At 52.5% G+C, this 17,816-nt stretch overlaps 2 protein-coding genes across 5 annotated transcripts; both read right to left on the bottom strand.

The window, feature by feature from the left end:
- Positions 1-551: 551 nt before the first annotated feature.
- Positions 552-8,877, bottom strand: COX14 (cytochrome c oxidase assembly factor COX14). Of its 4 annotated transcripts, none has more exons than XM_063786684.1 (3): positions 8,725-8,791; positions 2,458-2,516; positions 552-979 (listed from the first exon to the last, which is right to left on the bottom strand). In XM_063786684.1, exon 3 carries the CDS (start codon positions 969-971, stop codon positions 798-800), a length of 174 nt encoding a protein of 57 aa, XP_063642754.1. In that variant the 5' UTR covers positions 972-979; positions 2,458-2,516; positions 8,725-8,791; the 3' UTR covers positions 552-797. The 4 variants fall into 4 exon arrangements, with proteins under 4 accessions (XP_063642754.1, XP_063642753.1, XP_063642755.1 ...); XM_063786683.1 differs by lacking the exon at positions 2,458-2,516 and adding an exon at positions 8,032-8,078; XM_063786685.1 differs by lacking the exon at positions 2,458-2,516 and having other exon boundaries at positions 8,725-8,877.
- An 829-nt stretch (positions 8,878-9,706) lies between these two features.
- Positions 9,707-17,045, bottom strand: GPD1 (glycerol-3-phosphate dehydrogenase 1). Its single transcript, XM_001154939.6, has 8 exons — positions 16,938-17,045; positions 16,278-16,455; positions 15,341-15,481; positions 14,606-14,744; positions 14,115-14,227; positions 13,232-13,465; positions 12,902-13,008; positions 9,707-11,603 (listed from the first exon to the last, which is right to left on the bottom strand). The coding sequence occupies exons 1-8, from the start codon at positions 16,976-16,978 to the stop codon at positions 11,507-11,509; spliced, it is 1,050 nt and encodes a 349-aa protein (XP_001154939.1). The 5' UTR covers positions 16,979-17,045; the 3' UTR covers positions 9,707-11,506.
- Positions 17,046-17,816: the final 771 nt, after the last annotated feature.

The following is a 17,816-nucleotide window of genomic DNA, read 5'->3' on the forward strand; positions in this document are numbered from 1 at the left end:
CTTGAAAGCACTTTGTTTTCTTTCAAATCCTCTTCACATCTCTGCAATAAAACCTCCAGGTAGGTTTCCTGTGCAGTAGCACAGTGAATCTATCCTTATGCTCTACTACACCCACTGAGCTTAAGGAGGTGAACTGCTTTACCACACACTGCCCAACAGCCCTTCCTCTTGGGAACTATCCTCCTCTGCTGCATGCAGTTTGATTACGGCTGTCAAACAAGGGCCTCTACCCTCCTTGATGCAGAGCTGCACATGTGGCCATGCTGGCCAGAGTAACCAGATACCTAGATCCAGTAATCAGCTCAGGAATGGGCTCTACCCAGAGAAAAGCTCCTTACAGAATTCTTTCAGGGGATTTATATAAATCCTGGGACAACCTTTCCTCTAAGATCATGAGGGCAGATACTACTCCTGGAGCTGTATATCACCCACTTCATGGGTGCTAAGAGCTCAAGATATGGTAATCCAGTCTATACCCAGAAAACTGGTAGTCAAGGCTCCCCTTTTGTGGTCCATATGCTATTTGGGTAAACAAAAAACACCAAGACACAGACACAGCAAATTATTTAATGTCTGTAGGTGTACCCCACCCTCACATTGCTATTACGATTCAAAAGCCTCCATAAACTGTCAAACTGGCACAGACTGGCAGAACCAGAGAAACCATGGGCACTTTCTTCCAACAGGGTTTGAAAACCATCAACGCTCTAGTCCTGTTGAGCTGGAAATGGTGGCAGGTGAAGTCTCTCCACAGCATGCCTTGGGCCTCTCTGCTCAGGAGAAAAAGCCCCCCAGTTCTACATGATTCCTGAGGTCTTCTGTTCTTCTGCGGCCTGGCGCTGGGCCCTGCGCCACTGGAAATAGTGGTAGACTCGGACACTGCAGAGGTACCCCCCATACACAGTGAGAAGCATCATGGAGGTAGAGAAGGTCTTATAGCCAATGTCAGCTAGCTGCTTGCCAGTTGGCATCTTGTCCCCTACAAAGACAGATTGAATTTAGACCTGAGGATAAGGCCTCATCTGCCCAGCCCATCTCCCTGTTTAACGCCATTCCATAACTTCTGCATCCTGCTTGGTCTGTCTGCACTCTATACTGAATGGCCCCTATATCTAGGTAAAGTCTCATAGGGATACTGGAAGATATCATTTAGGAACTCTATGATTCAAAAGGGCAAATAAAATGTGCCTACAAGATACAGAAACAAGCCCGGAACCAGGTGTCTCTGAATGTCATCAAAGCCAACATTTGGCCTTCCATGCCTGTGGACAGAAGTGACTGGCATGGACCAGCCTGGACTGCTGGGGTTTGTTTTGTTTTGAGACAGGTTCTCACTCTGTTGCCCAGGCTGGAGTGCAGTGGTGTGAGTATGACTCATTGCAGCTTCAACCTCCTGGGCTGAAGTCCACCCTCCCACCTCAGCCTCCCAAGTAGGTGACGCTACAGGTGTGTACCACCACACCGCCCAGTTTTTCTACTTTTGTAGAGACAGGGTCTTGCTATGTATGTTGCCAGGGCTGCTCTTGAACTCCTGGGCTCAAGTGATCCTCCCACCTTGGCCTCCCAAAGTGCTGGGATTGCGTACAGGCATGAGCCACTGCACCAGCCAGGGCTGCTCTAACTGGTAACATTAAGCAAGCATCAGTTTTTCTAGCTAGGAGGGAACTAATGGAGGTAGCAGAAATGAAACATTTGCAGTGAATTATTCTCTCTAGGAAGATCAAATGGGAACCTTTCAGGCAATATCCTATTTGTTTCCCCATAAAAACGATCTTATTCATGGTGGTTAGGTTTCCAAGTCAACACTAAAGCTTGTTTAAGCCATAATATAACTGAAATAGTGTCAAAAGTACTTTTATATTATTTCAATTATACTTAACCTTCTACAGTATTAATTCTACGTTCTAAACCCAACACTAAGAACCTATCCCACAGGCTAAAAAGAAACTTACTGGGTCCCCAGCAAATTGTTAACTCATATTTGCATGAGATAAATTACTTCTAATTTAACTGTTCCCTGGATATTCCAAGCTAGGAAACAAGAGAAAGTTTAGTAGAGAATCCCTCATCTGGAACAAAATGTCCCTCAATTTGGGACTATGAATGTGTTCCTAGGTGCTACTCTGTTGAGGGAATTGAAATTAAAAGACTGACTGAAATTAGTGAGATAGGTTTCTTAAAAGTCAGGAAGACTACCTCAATAAAATAAAAAATACATATATAGATATATAGATATATTTTTTGAGACGGAGTCTCACTCTGTCCCCCAGGCTGGAGTGCAGTGGCGCGATCTCGGCTCACTGCAACCTCCACCTCCCAGGTTCATGCCATTCTCCTGCCTCAGCCTCCCGAGTAGCTGGGACTACAGGCGCCCGCCACCACACCCAGCTAATTTTTTGTATTTTTAGTAGAGATGGGGTTTCACCGTGTTAGCCAGGATGGTTTTGATCTCCTCACCTTGTGATCACCTGCCTTGGCCTCCCAAAGTGCTGGGATTACGGCGTGAGCCACTGCGCCTGGCCAAAAATACATATTTATTTTTAAAGAAACAACAACCAGAGCATGATGTCCATCAAGGACGGGGTAGGGGTATGTGCAAGCTGCACGAAGACTGACAGAAACTGCAGTGAAAGGCAAGACTGTGTTCAGAATGCCAAGGTGGGACCGGATGCAGTGGCTCACGCCTGTAATCTCAGCACTTTGCAAGGCCGAGGAGGGTGGATCACCTGAGGTCAGGAGTTCGAGACCAGCCTGGCAAACATGGTGAAACCCTGTCTCTACTAAAAATACAAAAAGTAGCTGGGCATGGTGGCGCATGCCTGTAATCCCAGCTACTCGAGAGGCTAAGGCAGGAGAACTGCTTGAACCTGGGAGGCGGAGGTTGCAGCGAGGTGAGATTGCACCAGTGCATTCCAGCCTGGATGACGGAGTGAGACTCCATCTCAAAAAAAAAAAAGGGGGGGGGGGTGCCAGGTATGGTGGCTCACACCTGTAATCCCAGCACTCTGGGAGGCTGAGGCAGGTGGATCACGAGGTCAAGAGATCGAGACCATCCTGGCCAACATGGTGAAACCCTGTCTCTACTAAAAATACAAAAAATTAGCTGGGCGTGGCAGTGCGTGCCTGTAGTCCCAGCTACTCAGGAGGCTGAGGCAGGAGAATCACTTGAACCCGGAGGCGGAGGCTGCAGTGAGCTGAGATCGTGCCACTGCACTCCAGCCTGGTGACAGAGCAAGACTCCATCTCAAAAAAAAAAAAAAAAATTAGCCCAGCGTGGTGGTGCATGCCTGCGTCCCTGCTACTCAGAGGCTGAGACAGGAGAATTGCTTGAATCCCGGAGGCAGAGGTTGCAGTTGAGCCGAGATCGCATCGTTGCACTCCAGCCTGGGCAACAGAGTGAGACCCCGTCTCAAAAAAAAAAAAAAAAAGAGAGAGACAGAAAAAGAGTGCCAGGGTGGAAGCCAAGAGGGGAATGTCTCAAGGACCTTTGGATCCAGTCCTGAGGAGCCTTGAGAGAACTGGGCCCAATAAGCCTGCCAGTGAGGCCTAAGAGGGCCCTATTTTTAGTTTTTGGCAGCTTGCTCTCCACTTAATGGCTCTCAGCACTGTAGGCAGAGACACTTAAAATCCCGCCCCTTACCATGGCCACGCACACACACACACCAAAGCATACACACAAACAACAAAGTCAAGAACCTAGGCAGGGCATGGTGGCTCACACTTGTAATCCCATGCTTTGGGAGGCCGAGTCAGGAGGATCACTTGAGGCCAGGAGTTTGAGACCAGCCTGGGCAACATAGTGAGACCCCGTCCCCACAAAAAAAAAAATTTTTTTAATTAGCCACGCATGGTGGCATATGGCTGTAGTCCCAGCTACTCACGAGGCTGAGGTGGGAGGATTGCTTGAGCCCAGGAGGTCGAGGCTACAGTGAGCTGAGATCGTACCACTGCACTACAGCCTGGGTGACAGAGTGAGACCCTGTCTCAAAAAACAAAAAAAAATTGAAAGTAAAGCTCAGGATTCGCTGGTTTAGAAGGGTCAGACATGGGTACAGACATGTAAATACTTCTCAGAGTAAACCCTAAGGGCTGAACATTGCCTTTGAGGCAGGTCTTGAGTGTGGACCCCAAGCTGAGCTGAGACACAGCTTCTTTGAAATATAATCCCACTATGGAAAGTGATATTAAGTAAGGTCAGAGGAAGAATACTAAGTGACACAAGTTCAAGATGAGAAAGGATTGTGTTCAGGTTTGAAATCTGAGGTTTGAAATGGCCCCAAGCTGTGCATGCGATAGTGAACAAAACACACACCCATGGAGCTGAACGCTAAGCCCCCTGCAAAGAGCCCTGCAGCCTTCAACTTCCCTGTCACTTATTCCTATTCCTACTCATCACCCTAGCTAGATGCTTAACAATTATAGGACCACCTCTTCCAAGGGCTGGAGGAAAAGAGCTGGAAGCATTCACCAACCAACAAAAACAGGATGGTACAGCTTGGCTAGAAAAGTGACATAAAACCAACTAACAGACATAATCCTGCTGTCTAGAACCTTACCTTCCCTCTCTTGTCTTAATCCATCCTGTGGTTTTCCCTAATATCCAATTAGCAAAAACTCTTCAGGCCAGGCGCAGTGGCTCACGCCTATAATCCCAACAGTTTGGGAGGCTGAGGCGGGCAGATCACCTGAGGTCAGGAGTTCGAGACCAGCCTGGCCAACATGGCAAAACCCTGTCTCTACTAAAAATACAAAAATTAGCCAGGCGTGGTGGCGGATGCCTGTAGCCCCAGCTACTCAGGAGGCTGAGGCAAGAGAATCACTTGAACCTGGGAGGCAGAGGTTGCAGTGAGCCGAGAGAGCGCCACGGCACTCCAGCATGGGGGACAGAGCAAGACTCTGTCTCAAAAAAAAAAAAAAAAAAAAACTCTTCAGATTCTGAGCTAAAGCAGTGGTAGCAGTAGAAATGGAAAGAACAGATGCAGAAGATACTTTGGAAGTAGAAAAGGATTTATCAATGGAGCGAATTAGGGCAAAGCTGAAAATATTAATACCTCCAAGTTAGGAAACTTTGTAGACTGGGATACTGTTAACAGAAATAAGAAACAAGAGAAGAGGTATGTATCACTGTATATACAGGGTGGTGACAGTGTCCATCAAGAAGATCATGTGGCCGGTGCAGTGGCTCACACCTGTAATGCCAGCACTTTGGGAGGCAAAGGCAGACGGATCATTGAGCCCACGAGTTTGAGACCAGCCTGGGCAACATGGTGAAACCCTGTCTCTACAAAAAATACAAAAATTAGTGGGGCGTAGTGGCATGCACCTGTAGTCCCAGCTACTCAGGAGGCTGAGGTTGGAGGATCGCTTGAGCCCAGGAGGTAGAGGTGCAGTGGGCCGAGATCATGCCATTACACTGCAGCCTGGGTGACAGGGAGACCCTGTCTCAAAAAAAAAAAAAAAAGGAGGATCATGAGCTGGGCTTGAACGCGTTAAAATGAAGATGCTCGGCCGGGCGCGGTGGCTCAAGCCTGTAATCCCAGCACTTTGGGAGGCCAAGGCGGGTGGATCACGAGGTCAGGAGATCGAGACCATCCTGGTTAACACGGTGAAACCCCGTCTCTAGTAAAAATACAAAAAAATTAGCCGGGCATGGTGGCGGGTGCCTGTAGTCCCAGCTACTCAGGAGGCTGAGGCAGGAGAATGGCATGAACCCGGGAGGCGGAGCTCGCAGTGAGCAGAGATCGCGCCACTGCACTCCAGCCTGGGCAACAAAGCCAGACTCCGTCTCAAAAAAAAAAAAAATTAAGATGCTCAGCCAGGCATGGTGGCTCACACTGGTAATCCCAGCACTTTGGGAGGCTGAGGCAGGAGAATCGCTTGAGCCCAGGAGTTCAAGACTACGCCTAGGCAACACAGCGAGACCCCATCTCTATTTAAAAAAAAAAAACAAAAAACCGGCCGGGCACAGTGGCTCACGCCTGTAATCCCAGCACTTTGGGAGGTCAAGGTGGGCAGATCACAAGGTCCAGAGATTGAGACCATCCTGGCCAACATGGTGAAACCCCATCTCTACTAAAACTACAAAAATTAGCTGGGCATGGTGGCGCCCGCCTGTAGTCGGAACTACTCCGGAGGCTGACGCAGGACAATTGCTTGAACCCAGGAGGCGGAAGTTGCAGCCACTGTACTCCAGCCTGGCGACAGAGTGAGACTCCATCTCAAAAAAAAAAAAAAAAAAAAATTAAGATACTCAACACAACATTCATGTGATGATGTCTATCAGGCAGATGGAAATACAAATTGAGATAGATACAGCTTAGAAGGGAAGCTATGTTTCAAATACATATGGAGGTAATAAGCAAAACCAAAGGAGAGGATAAGACCAGAGAGAGAGAGAGAGGCCAAGGGAGCAACAGTTCAAATAAGGCAACAATTAAGGAGAAAAGGCAGGTAGGAAATTCCAAGGCCCGGCGGCAGTGGCTCACTCCTGTAGTCCCAGCACTTTGGGAAGCCGAGGAGGGCGGATCACCTGAGGTTGGGAGCTCGAGACCAGCCTGACCAACACGGAAAAACCCCATCTCTACTAAAAATACAAAAATTAGCCAGGCGTGGGGTAGCACATGCCTGTAATCCCAGCTACTCAGGAGGCTGAGGCAGGAGAATCGCTTGAATCCAGGAGGCGGAGGTTGTGGTGAGCTGAGATCGCGCCACTGCACTCCAGCCTGGGCAACGAGTGAAACTCCACCCCTCAAAAAAAAAAAAATTCCATAAACACCTGTTTTTTTTTTTTTTTCATTTAACTACATCCCCCTTCCTGGTTGAGAACCACTGCTGAATCAAGTCACTGCCACTGATGGAGGTGTACTGTATCTTTCCAGTGTGTTAGGCTAGAATAAAAATTGAGAACCATAGCTGGGTGTGGTGACATGCACCTGCAGTCCCAGCTACTAGGGAGGTTTGGGTGGGAGGCTTGCCTGAGCCAACGAGTTTGCGGCTGCAGTGAGCTGTGATCACGGCCCTGCACTTGCAGAGCAAGACTGTGTCTCTAAAAATAATAATAATAATGATAATAAAGAAAAAAAAAAGGCTGGGCGTGAGCCACCTGTAATCTCAGTACTTTGGGAGGCAGAAGTGGGCAGATAACCTGAGGTCAGGAGTTCGAGACCAGCCTGGCCAATATGATAAAACCCTGTCTTGACTAAAAATACAAAAATTAGCCAGGCATGGTGGCACATGCCTGTAATCCCAGCTACTCAGGAGGCTGAGACAGGAGAATCATTTGAACCCGGGAGGCGGAGGTTGCAGTGAGCCGAGATCGCGCCACTGTACTCCAGCCTGGGCGACAGGGTGAGACTCCGTCTCAAAAAAATAAATTAAATAAATAAACAAATAAATAAATAAATAAATAAAATAACGGCCGGGTACAGTGGCTCACGCCTGTAATCCCAGCACTTTGGGAGGCCGAGGCGGGTGGATCACGAGGTCAGGATATCGAGACCATCCTGGCTAACACAGTGAAACCCCATCTCTACTAAAAATACAAAAAATTAGCCGGGCGTGGTGGCAGGCACCTGTAGTCCCAGCTACTCTGGAGGCTGAGGCAGGAGAATGGCATGAACCCGGAAGGCGGAGCTTGTAGTGAGCCGAGATCCCTCCACCGGACTCCAGCCTGGGCGACAGAGCAAGACTCCGTCTCAAAAAAAAAAAAAAAAAAAAAAATTGCGTAAACGTATGGGTAGAAGTGCGATTTTGTTACATGCATACACTGCATAGTGGTCAACTCAGGGCTTTTAAGGTATCCATCATCTTTTATCTACTTTTTATTTGGCACTTAGAGAGTAGTACATCGGCCGGGTACGGTGGCTCACGCCGGTAATCCCAACACTTTGGGAGGCCGAGGCGGGAGGATGGCTTGAGCTCAGGAGTTGGAGACCAGGTTGGGCAACATAGGGAGACCTTTTCTCTATTTAAAAACAACAACAACAACAACAACAACAACAACAACAACAACAACCTTTTTTTTTAAATTACCCGGGCGTGGTGGCGCACACCTGCAGCCTGAGCGACAAAGCAAGACCCTGTCTCAAAATAAAATAAAATAAAATAACATAAAATAAAGTACATTATGCTACGGAGGCCGCTAAAAAGAACATGGCTTCTGTCATACAGGAGCTTATGGTCTCATGGAGAGGCACTGTGAGAGTTCAGAGACAACAGCTCAAAGACAGGGTGGGGGCTTGAGAAAACTTAGCAGAAAGGTGTAGGGGTGGGAATCGGGGTGGGAGTGGAACTGTCTTTTTAGAAGAGTGGGCTGGAGAAGAGGAGCAGTGAGAGCATTCCAGGAAGTGAAAGCGGTCAAGAGGTGGAGCTGGATAGCCGATATGCACGAAGGGTGCCCCGGAGAGCCACTTATCAGGACGCAGAGGTCTATAAAGCAAGGAAGAGGCAGAGTTGGAGCGTGGAGGGTCGAGACGCCAGGCAGGAGTCGAGGTTTGACAGGATTAGCGCTGAGCTCTAGCAAGGCTGACCTACTGCTGCGAGGAGCTTGGGCTTGGGCAGGAAGCAGTGCAGCTCGCGGTCCGCAACGCAACAGAAGCGGGTGAATTCAAGGGCACCAGGCCTGCAGACTAGGGGATGGGAGGACGCGGCAAGCGGAGACTGACCCAGGTGGGCGCGCAGGCAGCGGGACTGGCAGCCCCTTCTCGGCCCTAGCCGGCAGCGTACCTGGATGCTGCAGCTCCTTCGCGTCCAACCGAGGCCTCCTCAGGCAGGCAGGGTCTCGAGGCCACTGTCTACGCAACTTCCCAGCACAGCCGAACGCAGCACTCGGAACGAGACACGTGAGGGTAGCGTCCCTGGACAACCCTGAACGCCTCAGCTATTGGTCCAGAAAGCAACTTTCTCCCTCCCACCTGCCGGGTTAGCCTCTAGGATTCGGCTTGCCACGCTATAAAGGGAACTGCGCATCAGACGCGGCACAACTCCGCCCACTAAGGCGGGAGTCCGCGCAGGCAGTCACTCTGGCTGGAGGCCGGCTTTGAACTTCCGGCTTCCGGGCCCGTTATCCTTACTACGCATCCTCAGACGCGCCGTGCTCTCGGAGAGGCCCGCTGAATTCTGGGGGCTGTGGTTTCTCTCCCTCGAGGGAGGGTCTTTGGCGAGCCAAGCTCTGGAACCGGAAGTTTTAGGATGCTAAATCAGAGTCAGCCAATCCTCAGCCTACGGTGCGGTGACGTCGCCAGTAGCTGGGTAGATTTTCGCAGCCGGCCTTCTGGAGGTGGATCGCGCGCCCCCTAGAGCCCGGCTGTGGGCCTAGTCCAGGTAGGGACCCGAGGGGCACCGCGATGCCTGGACCGCCAAGGATGCGGCAGCTTGGCCCGTGACCAAGGAATGGGCACAAGGGATGAGAGTCTAACGTTTCCGTCCCGTGTGTGATCTCTATTCTTGCAGGAGGCATGATAAAGCCCCTAAGAAGGGCCGGCAAGGCCGGGGCCAGCTTGCGGCGAGGGCGGGAGGCGGCGCTGGCGGGAGGGGAGAGAGAGGGATGGGGACTGAGTGGGCACCGCAGCTGACCCCTGGAGTAGCTGCGATTATGGAGGAGGGATTTCTTTTTTCATTTTTCCTACGGTAAGAGGGAAAACATACGTGCAATGATACGCGCCAGCACACGCACTGCCACATGCACTGAAGCTCCCTCTCCCAACTCTTCTTGTTTCTGGAAAAAACACACTTTATTGGGTAGACAAATAGGCCTGATGGGAAGGCCTGAGTCACAGTGCACTGGGGAGTGAACAAAAGTAGGCAAAGTGCTTGAAGCTTCCCCTTTGCCCCCACCTTAACCTCCTGGGGAGGCAGCTCTGGACACTCAGTACCCAGACCTGGGCTCAGCAAGGCCTGGGGTGACTGTGCCCCTCACTCCTGCTGCCTGATCTGAGCAGCCCCACCCTTCACTGGTAAGACAGAATTCTCAAGGGATAGGCGCAGAGAGGAGCCCGCCTCCCCGGATCGTTGGAGAGTAACAGGGTTTTAGCATAATGCTGGCCAGAGCCAGTGTGCCAGGTGCTGCCACACAGGAAGCTGACAGCCCTGCTGGACGGGCGGGAGCCTCTCGGGCCCTCCGGACTATTTATAGCTGGAGGCCTAGGCTGCTGACCTGTGACATTCGTCTGCTGCCACCCCATCCTGGAGCAAGGCAAGTGCAGAGCACACTCCTCCTCCTCCCCTCCTGTTCTTTCCTCACCCCAGGGAGTAGGGTGGTTTTGATTTTCTTCCTCCTCCTTGAGTTTCCCAGCTCCCGAGTTGCTGGTGTTGTCAGTACCTCACGAGAAGGCCCTCATTCAGCAAAGAGAGCTGCCCTTGGAATATTGGTGCCCACCAACATAGGAATCTGCTCACCCTTCCCTACCGTTCATCAGCCTTTGGGCCACCCTCTAGCCTGCTGGCTTCCAGATGCCAGGCATGGTTAGCTGGTTACCCTGGCCAGTCTGGAGCAGCTGAGGAAGAGGTGCAGAGTTTGGGAGGAAGAAAGGGGTGGAGTCAGGGATGTCCTCTGGGGAGATAGCACAGGAGGGGCCCAGCTGACACCTCCCCCAGCTAGAGCTACTGAGAAGGAAGCCTGGGTGAATACAAAGGTCACAGGGAGCTGAGTGATCTGAGCCTGTTATGAAAGGTGTAGCTCTGTCAGCAGATTAAGTTCCTGCTCCCCAAAGAGGGTGCTGGCAGGGAGGGTGAGGGAAGGCTTGGAAAGGTCGCACAGAGTGGGGAGGAGCTGGCAAAGAACTAGGAACCAGGAAGTCCCTGGGGAGAATGTCAAGCCACCGAGCTACAGATGCCAGCATGGCAGCAATTTGGGTGCCAGGGCAGCCTGGGGGAGGGGGAAGGGGGAGAACCAGAGGTTTCTGAGGACACAGATGTTGCTAGGAGAAGCTAAAAGGGGTTTCTTTGAGATCTTTGTATTTTGTTAACAAACACTGAGATCCATCGAAGCTGTGTGGGTCCTGGCAGAGGTCAGCAAAGGGGTCCTTGGGGCCTGCATCAGCTCAGAAGCCCAGACCCCTCCCTGACAATCCTTGCCTCATTGCTCTTGTGGCTAAGATACTTTTTCAGCCCTTTAACAGGATTCCTGGTGTATGTGAGACAGCCACTAGCAGCCCCTGCCCTACCAGCCTCTCCCCCAACCCTTCTCCACATACATCACCCCCGCCACCAAGCAGGCAGCACTGGGGCTTGATTCCACCCCTCCCAGAGGATATGGAGAAAGCCCCACATCTGGAGAGGGACAGGGCAACTGCATTTCTGGCAAATGTGGTGGCATGAGGCTGCCAGTGGCTTGACAGTTCAGGATCTCCAGGTGCGTAGCTGGGCCCCATAGCCTCCTGTCCTCCAGTGAAAAGATGAGAAGACTCTGCTCCCTGGGAGTCCTGGAGATCCTGGTGACTAGGTACCCCAGGCTTCTGCTGGTCTCCACTGGGGTAAAAAAGCGGCCTGGCCTGGGCCCTGGCCCCACTCACATATGTTCTGGATGATTCTGCAGGCAGTGGATGAATTCACCCACTGGCTGGCCCTCGTAGCACACCTTGTACACAGCCATGAACAAGGGAAACCTAGATTGGAGAGGGAAAGGCTCAGCTTAGCCTCCCACTCCTGGTCCACTCTACCCCCACCCCCACTCACTGCCTAACCCTCCTGTCCCTTGCCCTCCCACCTTGGAGCTCAGAAGGATGGCTGTGAGTTTCTACCTTCTGAGAATGTGAACTCCCTAGCCCTAGGTTTAAGGTCAGATTGCTAATTGCCCTGCTCCCTACCATGTTGAACTGGCCTGCATGATTCTCTGGCTTGGATTTTCTGTGCCAACTGGGCAACCCACTGTTTTTTTTTTTTTTTTTTTTTTTTGAGACAGACTCTCGCTCTGTCGCCTAGGCTGGAGTGCAGTGGTGCAATCTTGGCTCACTGCAACCTCCGCCTCCCAGGTTCAAGCGATTCTCCTGCATCAGCCTCCTGAGTAGCTGGGATTACAGGCACACACCACCATGCCTGACTAATTTTTGTATTTTTAGTAGAGATGGGGTTTCACCATGTTGGTCAGGCTGAGCTCAAACTCCTGACCTCGTGATCCACCCACCTTGGCCTCCCAAAGTGCTGGGATTACAGGTGTGAGACACCACACCCAGCCTTGAGCAACCCACTTAACCTCTCTGAGCCTCAGTGTCACCAACTGTAAAATGGGGCCAATATAACAAAGGAATGATTGTGTATGTGAAGATGTAATTAGGTATGATGTGAAAGTGCTTAATAAATACTCATTTCCTTCTTACTGTCCTTTTGCCCAGCTGCTCCCTTTTCCAAGCTTTACCCTGACCAGTCATGAGTGGATCTTCTGAACCTGTTTCATACTCTCTTCTTCTAGGAGTCTTTCTCAGACCAGCACAGCTCTGCTCTGATCAGCCCAATCACCCCCACTGTCTTTCTGAAAACAAGCACCTTGAAGCAGAGCCCATCCTTCTCCTTACACCTCAGCACCCAGAACAGGATTCAGGGAACAGATGGGTTGGCCTTGGGGAAGAGACTCAAACTAGGGGTGATGGACAGAAGTGGGATGAGCTTATTCCTGCTGCCCCAGAGCTCCAACCCCAGAGCAGAGGACAAGGAAGGAGGGGCACAAAGGGATCCAGGTAATGTAGTGTGAAGAGCACTAGACTGGAAGGAGTTCAAAGACCATGAACTAGCTGGCGGACAATGGGCATGCCAGGCTCTGCAAGCTCTGGACTCTGTCTGAAATGTAAGGTAATACTCCCCTTTCTGTCCACTTCACAGATTTGTGGCAGGTTTAGGAAGATGATGAACAGGGTGAGCACTTCTGGCCGTGGCTCCCTTAATCAGTGGGGCTGTGGCCAATACTTACTTGTCTACCAGGCCCTTGTGCTGGAGGATGCTGTGTAGCTCCCGGGCTGTCTCGGGCCCCTGCAGTTTCTGCCCATTCAGCAACTCTTTCTCCAGCTGCTCAATGGACTGTGCAGAAAACAGGATGAGTGGATGGAAATGGGAGAGAAGGGTTGTCAGTAGGGGGTGGAGAAACTGGAGCTCAGATGGGAGTGGGGTCTTGGGAGGAAAAGAGGGATGGGGATGTGCACAACAGTCTTAATGTTTGTGCTCCAGAGATGCCTCCCACCAAGCACCTCTACCTGGATGCCTACAGAGCCGCCCCTCTGTTCTCCCTTCTCCCGGGGCCCACCTTTCCTGTACGCGCAAAGGCCTCAGCCACTTTCCGGTTCCTCCCTCCATAGCAGGTAGTGATCAGGTCAGCAACACCACAGCTCTCCAAGAAGGTGGCAGAGGACACAGGGCCACTGCAGAAGAGCTTGGCGAAGGCTATCATCTCCATGAGTCCCAGCCGGATCACTGCCGCCTTGGTGTTGTCGCCAAAGCCCAGGCCATCACAGAAGCCAGCCCCCACGGCCACTACATTCTTGAAGGAGTGGAGGTCATAGGTGAGAAAAGACCCCCTCCTATAGGCCCCATGTGGAGCCCCCTCATACTCATTTCATCAGCCGTGACACCCACTGCAGAAGAGAGGTATAGTGTGTGGCCTTTTAGAAGCCTACTTCCGCCTCTTGGTTTCCCCCCTTGCTGTACCCCCTTTCTTAAGCCCTGCCCCATACTCCCTCCTCGAGGACATTTTCTGAAAACCACTCTTCTCTCTAGCTGACCTTCCCATCTATGACCATTCCGTTGTACAGCCCTCAAGTCAACAGCTGTCCAGGATCCATAGTTCTGGCCATTAGTCTGTCTGGGTGTCATGGATGTTTTGTCTCCCATTAGCCTGGGCATCTCCTTGTCCCCCTGGACCACCTCCTGGAGCCAGAGGGTAGGGAGTCCCACACGGGGCTAAAGTGGGAAAGGAGCAAGGGGGTCCACGGTCTGATGATGAATAATCAGCCGGCCTGAATGGCCCTGGCCTTGCTTCTGCAGCTCCTCCTATATGCATGGGACATGGTAGGAAAGGGGAACCACTGCTCAATAGTGAGAGCCTGGAGTACCTGCAGCCTTGCAGAGCTCAGCCAGACCTCCTTTGGGGCCTTCTCCTCACCCCATAGCTGCCTCTGTGCCCCTCTCACCTTTAAGGCTCCACAGATCTCTACTGTGTCCACCTCTTGCACCACTGTGATACGGAAGTTTGGTGTCTGCATCAGCTCTTTCAGGAGTTGTCCCTGGGCCGGGTCCTTGCAGCCTAAAGTGAGGAGGGGGCAAGGCTTTGAGGGAAGGACTCTTTTTAAAAAATATTTATTTTATAGAGATGGGAGTCTCTCTCTGTTGCCCAGGCTGGACTCAAACTCCTGGGCTTAAGCGATCCTCCCGCCTCAGCCTCTTAAGTAGCTGGGACCACAGGTGTGCCACTGCACCAACTCTGAGGGAGGGCTCATCACTGTGTTTCCCTAAGCAGGCCCTGAAGCCCCTTCCCTGGGGGTGTCCCAGCCTCCTTCACCTCTGATGCTTGTATTTTCCTTTCTCTGCCTTATGGGAAAGAGATGGCTAAGTGGGATTGGGGCAGTTTGGGGAGGGGATGCAACTAGATGCACTGTGTATGCAGGTGGCAGGGGGCTCTCACCAATGGTTGTCTCACAGAACTTCTCATCAGCCACCTCGCTGGCAATGTTGGCCCCCATCAGCACACTCATGGGGATGCCGAGGCGCTCCCCAATCACTTCCGAGATGAGCTTCAGCCCATTGGGGCCCTCGTCTACCCCCTGAGCACAGGATGGAGCTCAGGCCAGGTGCCCTTTGGGCCCACCTGCGGGCTTCTGCCCAGAAATTCTGTCCCTTCCAAATCCATTGCTCATCTGTGTCCCTCCCGACAGGTCCTGCCCCATTCCAACCCAGCTCAAGTTTGCTGTGAGGAGGCCAGACAGCATGTGACCAACTGTCCTGCCACATACCCTCAACCAGTCTACCTCTCCAAGGCAATGGGTCCCCTCCTCATCCCTAGGCAACCCCGCCTGACTGCCCCAACAAACTGCCATTCAGTGACCAGTCACTGCTCCAAACCAGCTACTCTTCACACTTCTCAAACCAGCCCGCTTCTCATATCTCCCAGGCATTCCTTTATACCTCTGAAACTCCCCGAGAGGACCTCCAAACCAATCTCTTGTCTCCTCCCTTCAGCCTCCCTTCCAACCCAGCACCTCACTGCTTTCCTAAGCCTCTCCAGAGCCAACTGCCTCTCTTTTCTCCAGCAAACTCTTGGCCTGCGTCTGCCATTTTCTGTTCTCCTTGCTTCACCCACCCTGAACCCCACAACAGTGAGCCGCACCCTCCCCCATCCACATGAAGGTGTCCCTGGCACCTTAATAAGAGATATGCCAGTGGCGTTTGCCTTCAGATGGCCCTTGAGCTGGTCACAGATCTTGCCGATGAACTGATGGGGCACCACAAAGATCAGGATGTCAGCATCCTCTGCAGCCTGGACCACATCTGGGACAGCCACCTGTGGGGGTGACCAAGTGCTTGCGGGCCTGGCAGACCTCCCCTAGCCCCTGTGGAACCCTATTCAGGAGATCTGGGAGCCAAAGAGTGAGGCTGGTAGGGGAGCAGGAAGGCTTGTTTGGGACTGAATCTAGAAGGACTGAACTTGGAGGAATAAGACACTCTACTCCCTCCCCCCAGCTACCACTCTGTCTCCCTCCAGCTGTCCTGGGCTCTTGAGGACTCCTGGAAACCTCATCCCAGCACTCTCCTATCCCCTGGCTGTGGGACAGTGCAGGAGGCCAAAAGCAGCCTGGGCTTGGCAAAAGAAAGAGCTCAAATAAGATTTCATCACCCAGCTCCTCAGGAACCCCAGCTGGGAAGGGGGAGCCCCAGCCTTTCTGCTCTCTTCCCTGCTTCCCCTTTCCAGGTGGGGAGAGCCACGTGGATTTGACCAAAGACCATAAGTCCAAGGAGCAGCCTCCAAGTCGGCTACTCACTCAGTGAATGAGTAACAGGATTAGTGCCGGAGGCAGGCACTACCGGACCCCAAGTCTGGGAGCCCAGTCTTTGGCTGCCATGGAGACCAACTTGTTCTCCCATCCCTTCCCCACCCACCCGCCTGGGAGCCTGTGAGGGGAAAGCATAGGTTCTCCTCAGTCCTCAGGAAAGGGCCCAGAGCAGCCCTCCTGAGACCTTCCCAAGTCCTGCTGCACCTGAAGCGGCCCTCTCAGCAGGAGGCACCTGTTGAGTAAGGTCGGCTCCGACTCCTGGCCCTCCCTTCCTCTCCCTGTTCTTCGCAGGGTGTTGGGGCTCACCACATTTGGGGGCAACTTGTGCCCTGGCAGGTATTTGACATTCTCATGCTGCGTGTTGATGATCTCAGTCAGCTTTTTGCCTCCAATGTCTTCCTCAAATACCCACATGGTCACCCGTGGGTCAAACTGTGCCAGCTGGGCTGCATTGCCACCCACGATCTTGGCGATGGCTGAGCCCCTGGTGGGAGGGGGAGCACAGGAAAGTACAGGAGGAGGGAACAGTGGCAGGAGTTGGGGCAGCGCCCCACCTCAGGATCTCACAGCAGCCCCCCAGGCTGTTCACTCCTACCTAGCTTCCTTATCACCTCCACTCCCATGACAAATAGTCCCCAGTGACCTGGCAGTAGAAAGGAGACTCAGTCTCCTCACCCTTTGCTACTAGAGAAGGGAGCCCCCCTTCTCATCTTCCCACCCCCAAACTCAAGCGGCTCTTCACATAGAGAGCTCTGGAGACGCCTTCCCATGGTGAACAGGTGCAGCTGCCCAGGCAGGCGGGGGTCAGGAGAGGGCCGGGCACCGTCTGTCCTGTGCTGCTATGATAGAAGATAGCAGCAGGGGCTGAACAGGAACCTGAGGGCCTTTCCCACCCATTCTGCCTCCTACCCACCTCTGTCTTGGGGGGCCTACCCTTCCCCCATATCACTTGACAGAGCTGCTTACCAGTTCCCGGAGCCTACAATGCAGACTTTCTTGCTAGCCATGGTGCCGCGTCTCTGCCTGAGCCGGCTCAGTGCCACACTCCCTAGCTCCTCTGCCGGCTAGGAGCATTTAACTCCACCACACGTGGGTGCAGCCAAGCCCCGCCCTCCAGGGGTGGGTGGGGAGGCTGGCGCCCAGGGAGATAGTCTGGCAGAGCCAGGGAAAGGAGAGACAGGGGTACAGACAGGTGGGGAACAGGAATGGGGCAGAGACTAGGCCCAGCTTTTTCTCCTGGGCTCATCGGCTGACAGTGCTGGCAAGCTTCTTCCCTTGGCCCCAGCCCAGCTTCCCACCCCCTCCCCACCATGGTCTCATTTTGAGGTCTGCTAAGAAAATAGCCCAGATAAGGAGCAGGTGACTGCTCTCCCTTGCTCCCTTCTGTCCCCCAGCATGAAATAAATTGTATTTAGCTTCAGTAGCAGCTAGGGGAATGCTTTTCAGAGGTAGGCTCCTCCATAACCCCGTATCCCCCCCCCCCCCACCCTGCCACATACCCTCGCAGGACCCTGTTCCACAGTTCTGTCCTCTAGCAGGCCCACGCTAGCTCCACTGCAGGGCTGGGGTGGGGGATGTGGGCCCACTTCCCGCCTCTAAAGATGAGGCCACATAAGAGGTAAGGGCCTGCTTTGAGGACAGCCCAGCTCAAAAAAGGATAAGAGACTCCAGGTGCCTCAAAAGACAAGATTGTCTTGGTCACCCACAGAGGTCATCTTGGGGACTCATCCATGGGCCTCTCAGATGATCCCCACCCAAAAATGTGTTCTAGGGAAGGTGGGAAAGGTTAAAGTTAGAGAGCTCTGAGAATTGCGGTACACAATTTTGTTGTAGACTCTGGGCTTA

This window comes from Pan troglodytes, chromosome 10 (genome assembly GCF_028858775.2).
Source record: "Pan troglodytes isolate AG18354 chromosome 10, NHGRI_mPanTro3-v2.0_pri, whole genome shotgun sequence".
NCBI lineage: Eukaryota > Metazoa > Chordata > Mammalia > Primates > Hominidae > Pan > Pan troglodytes.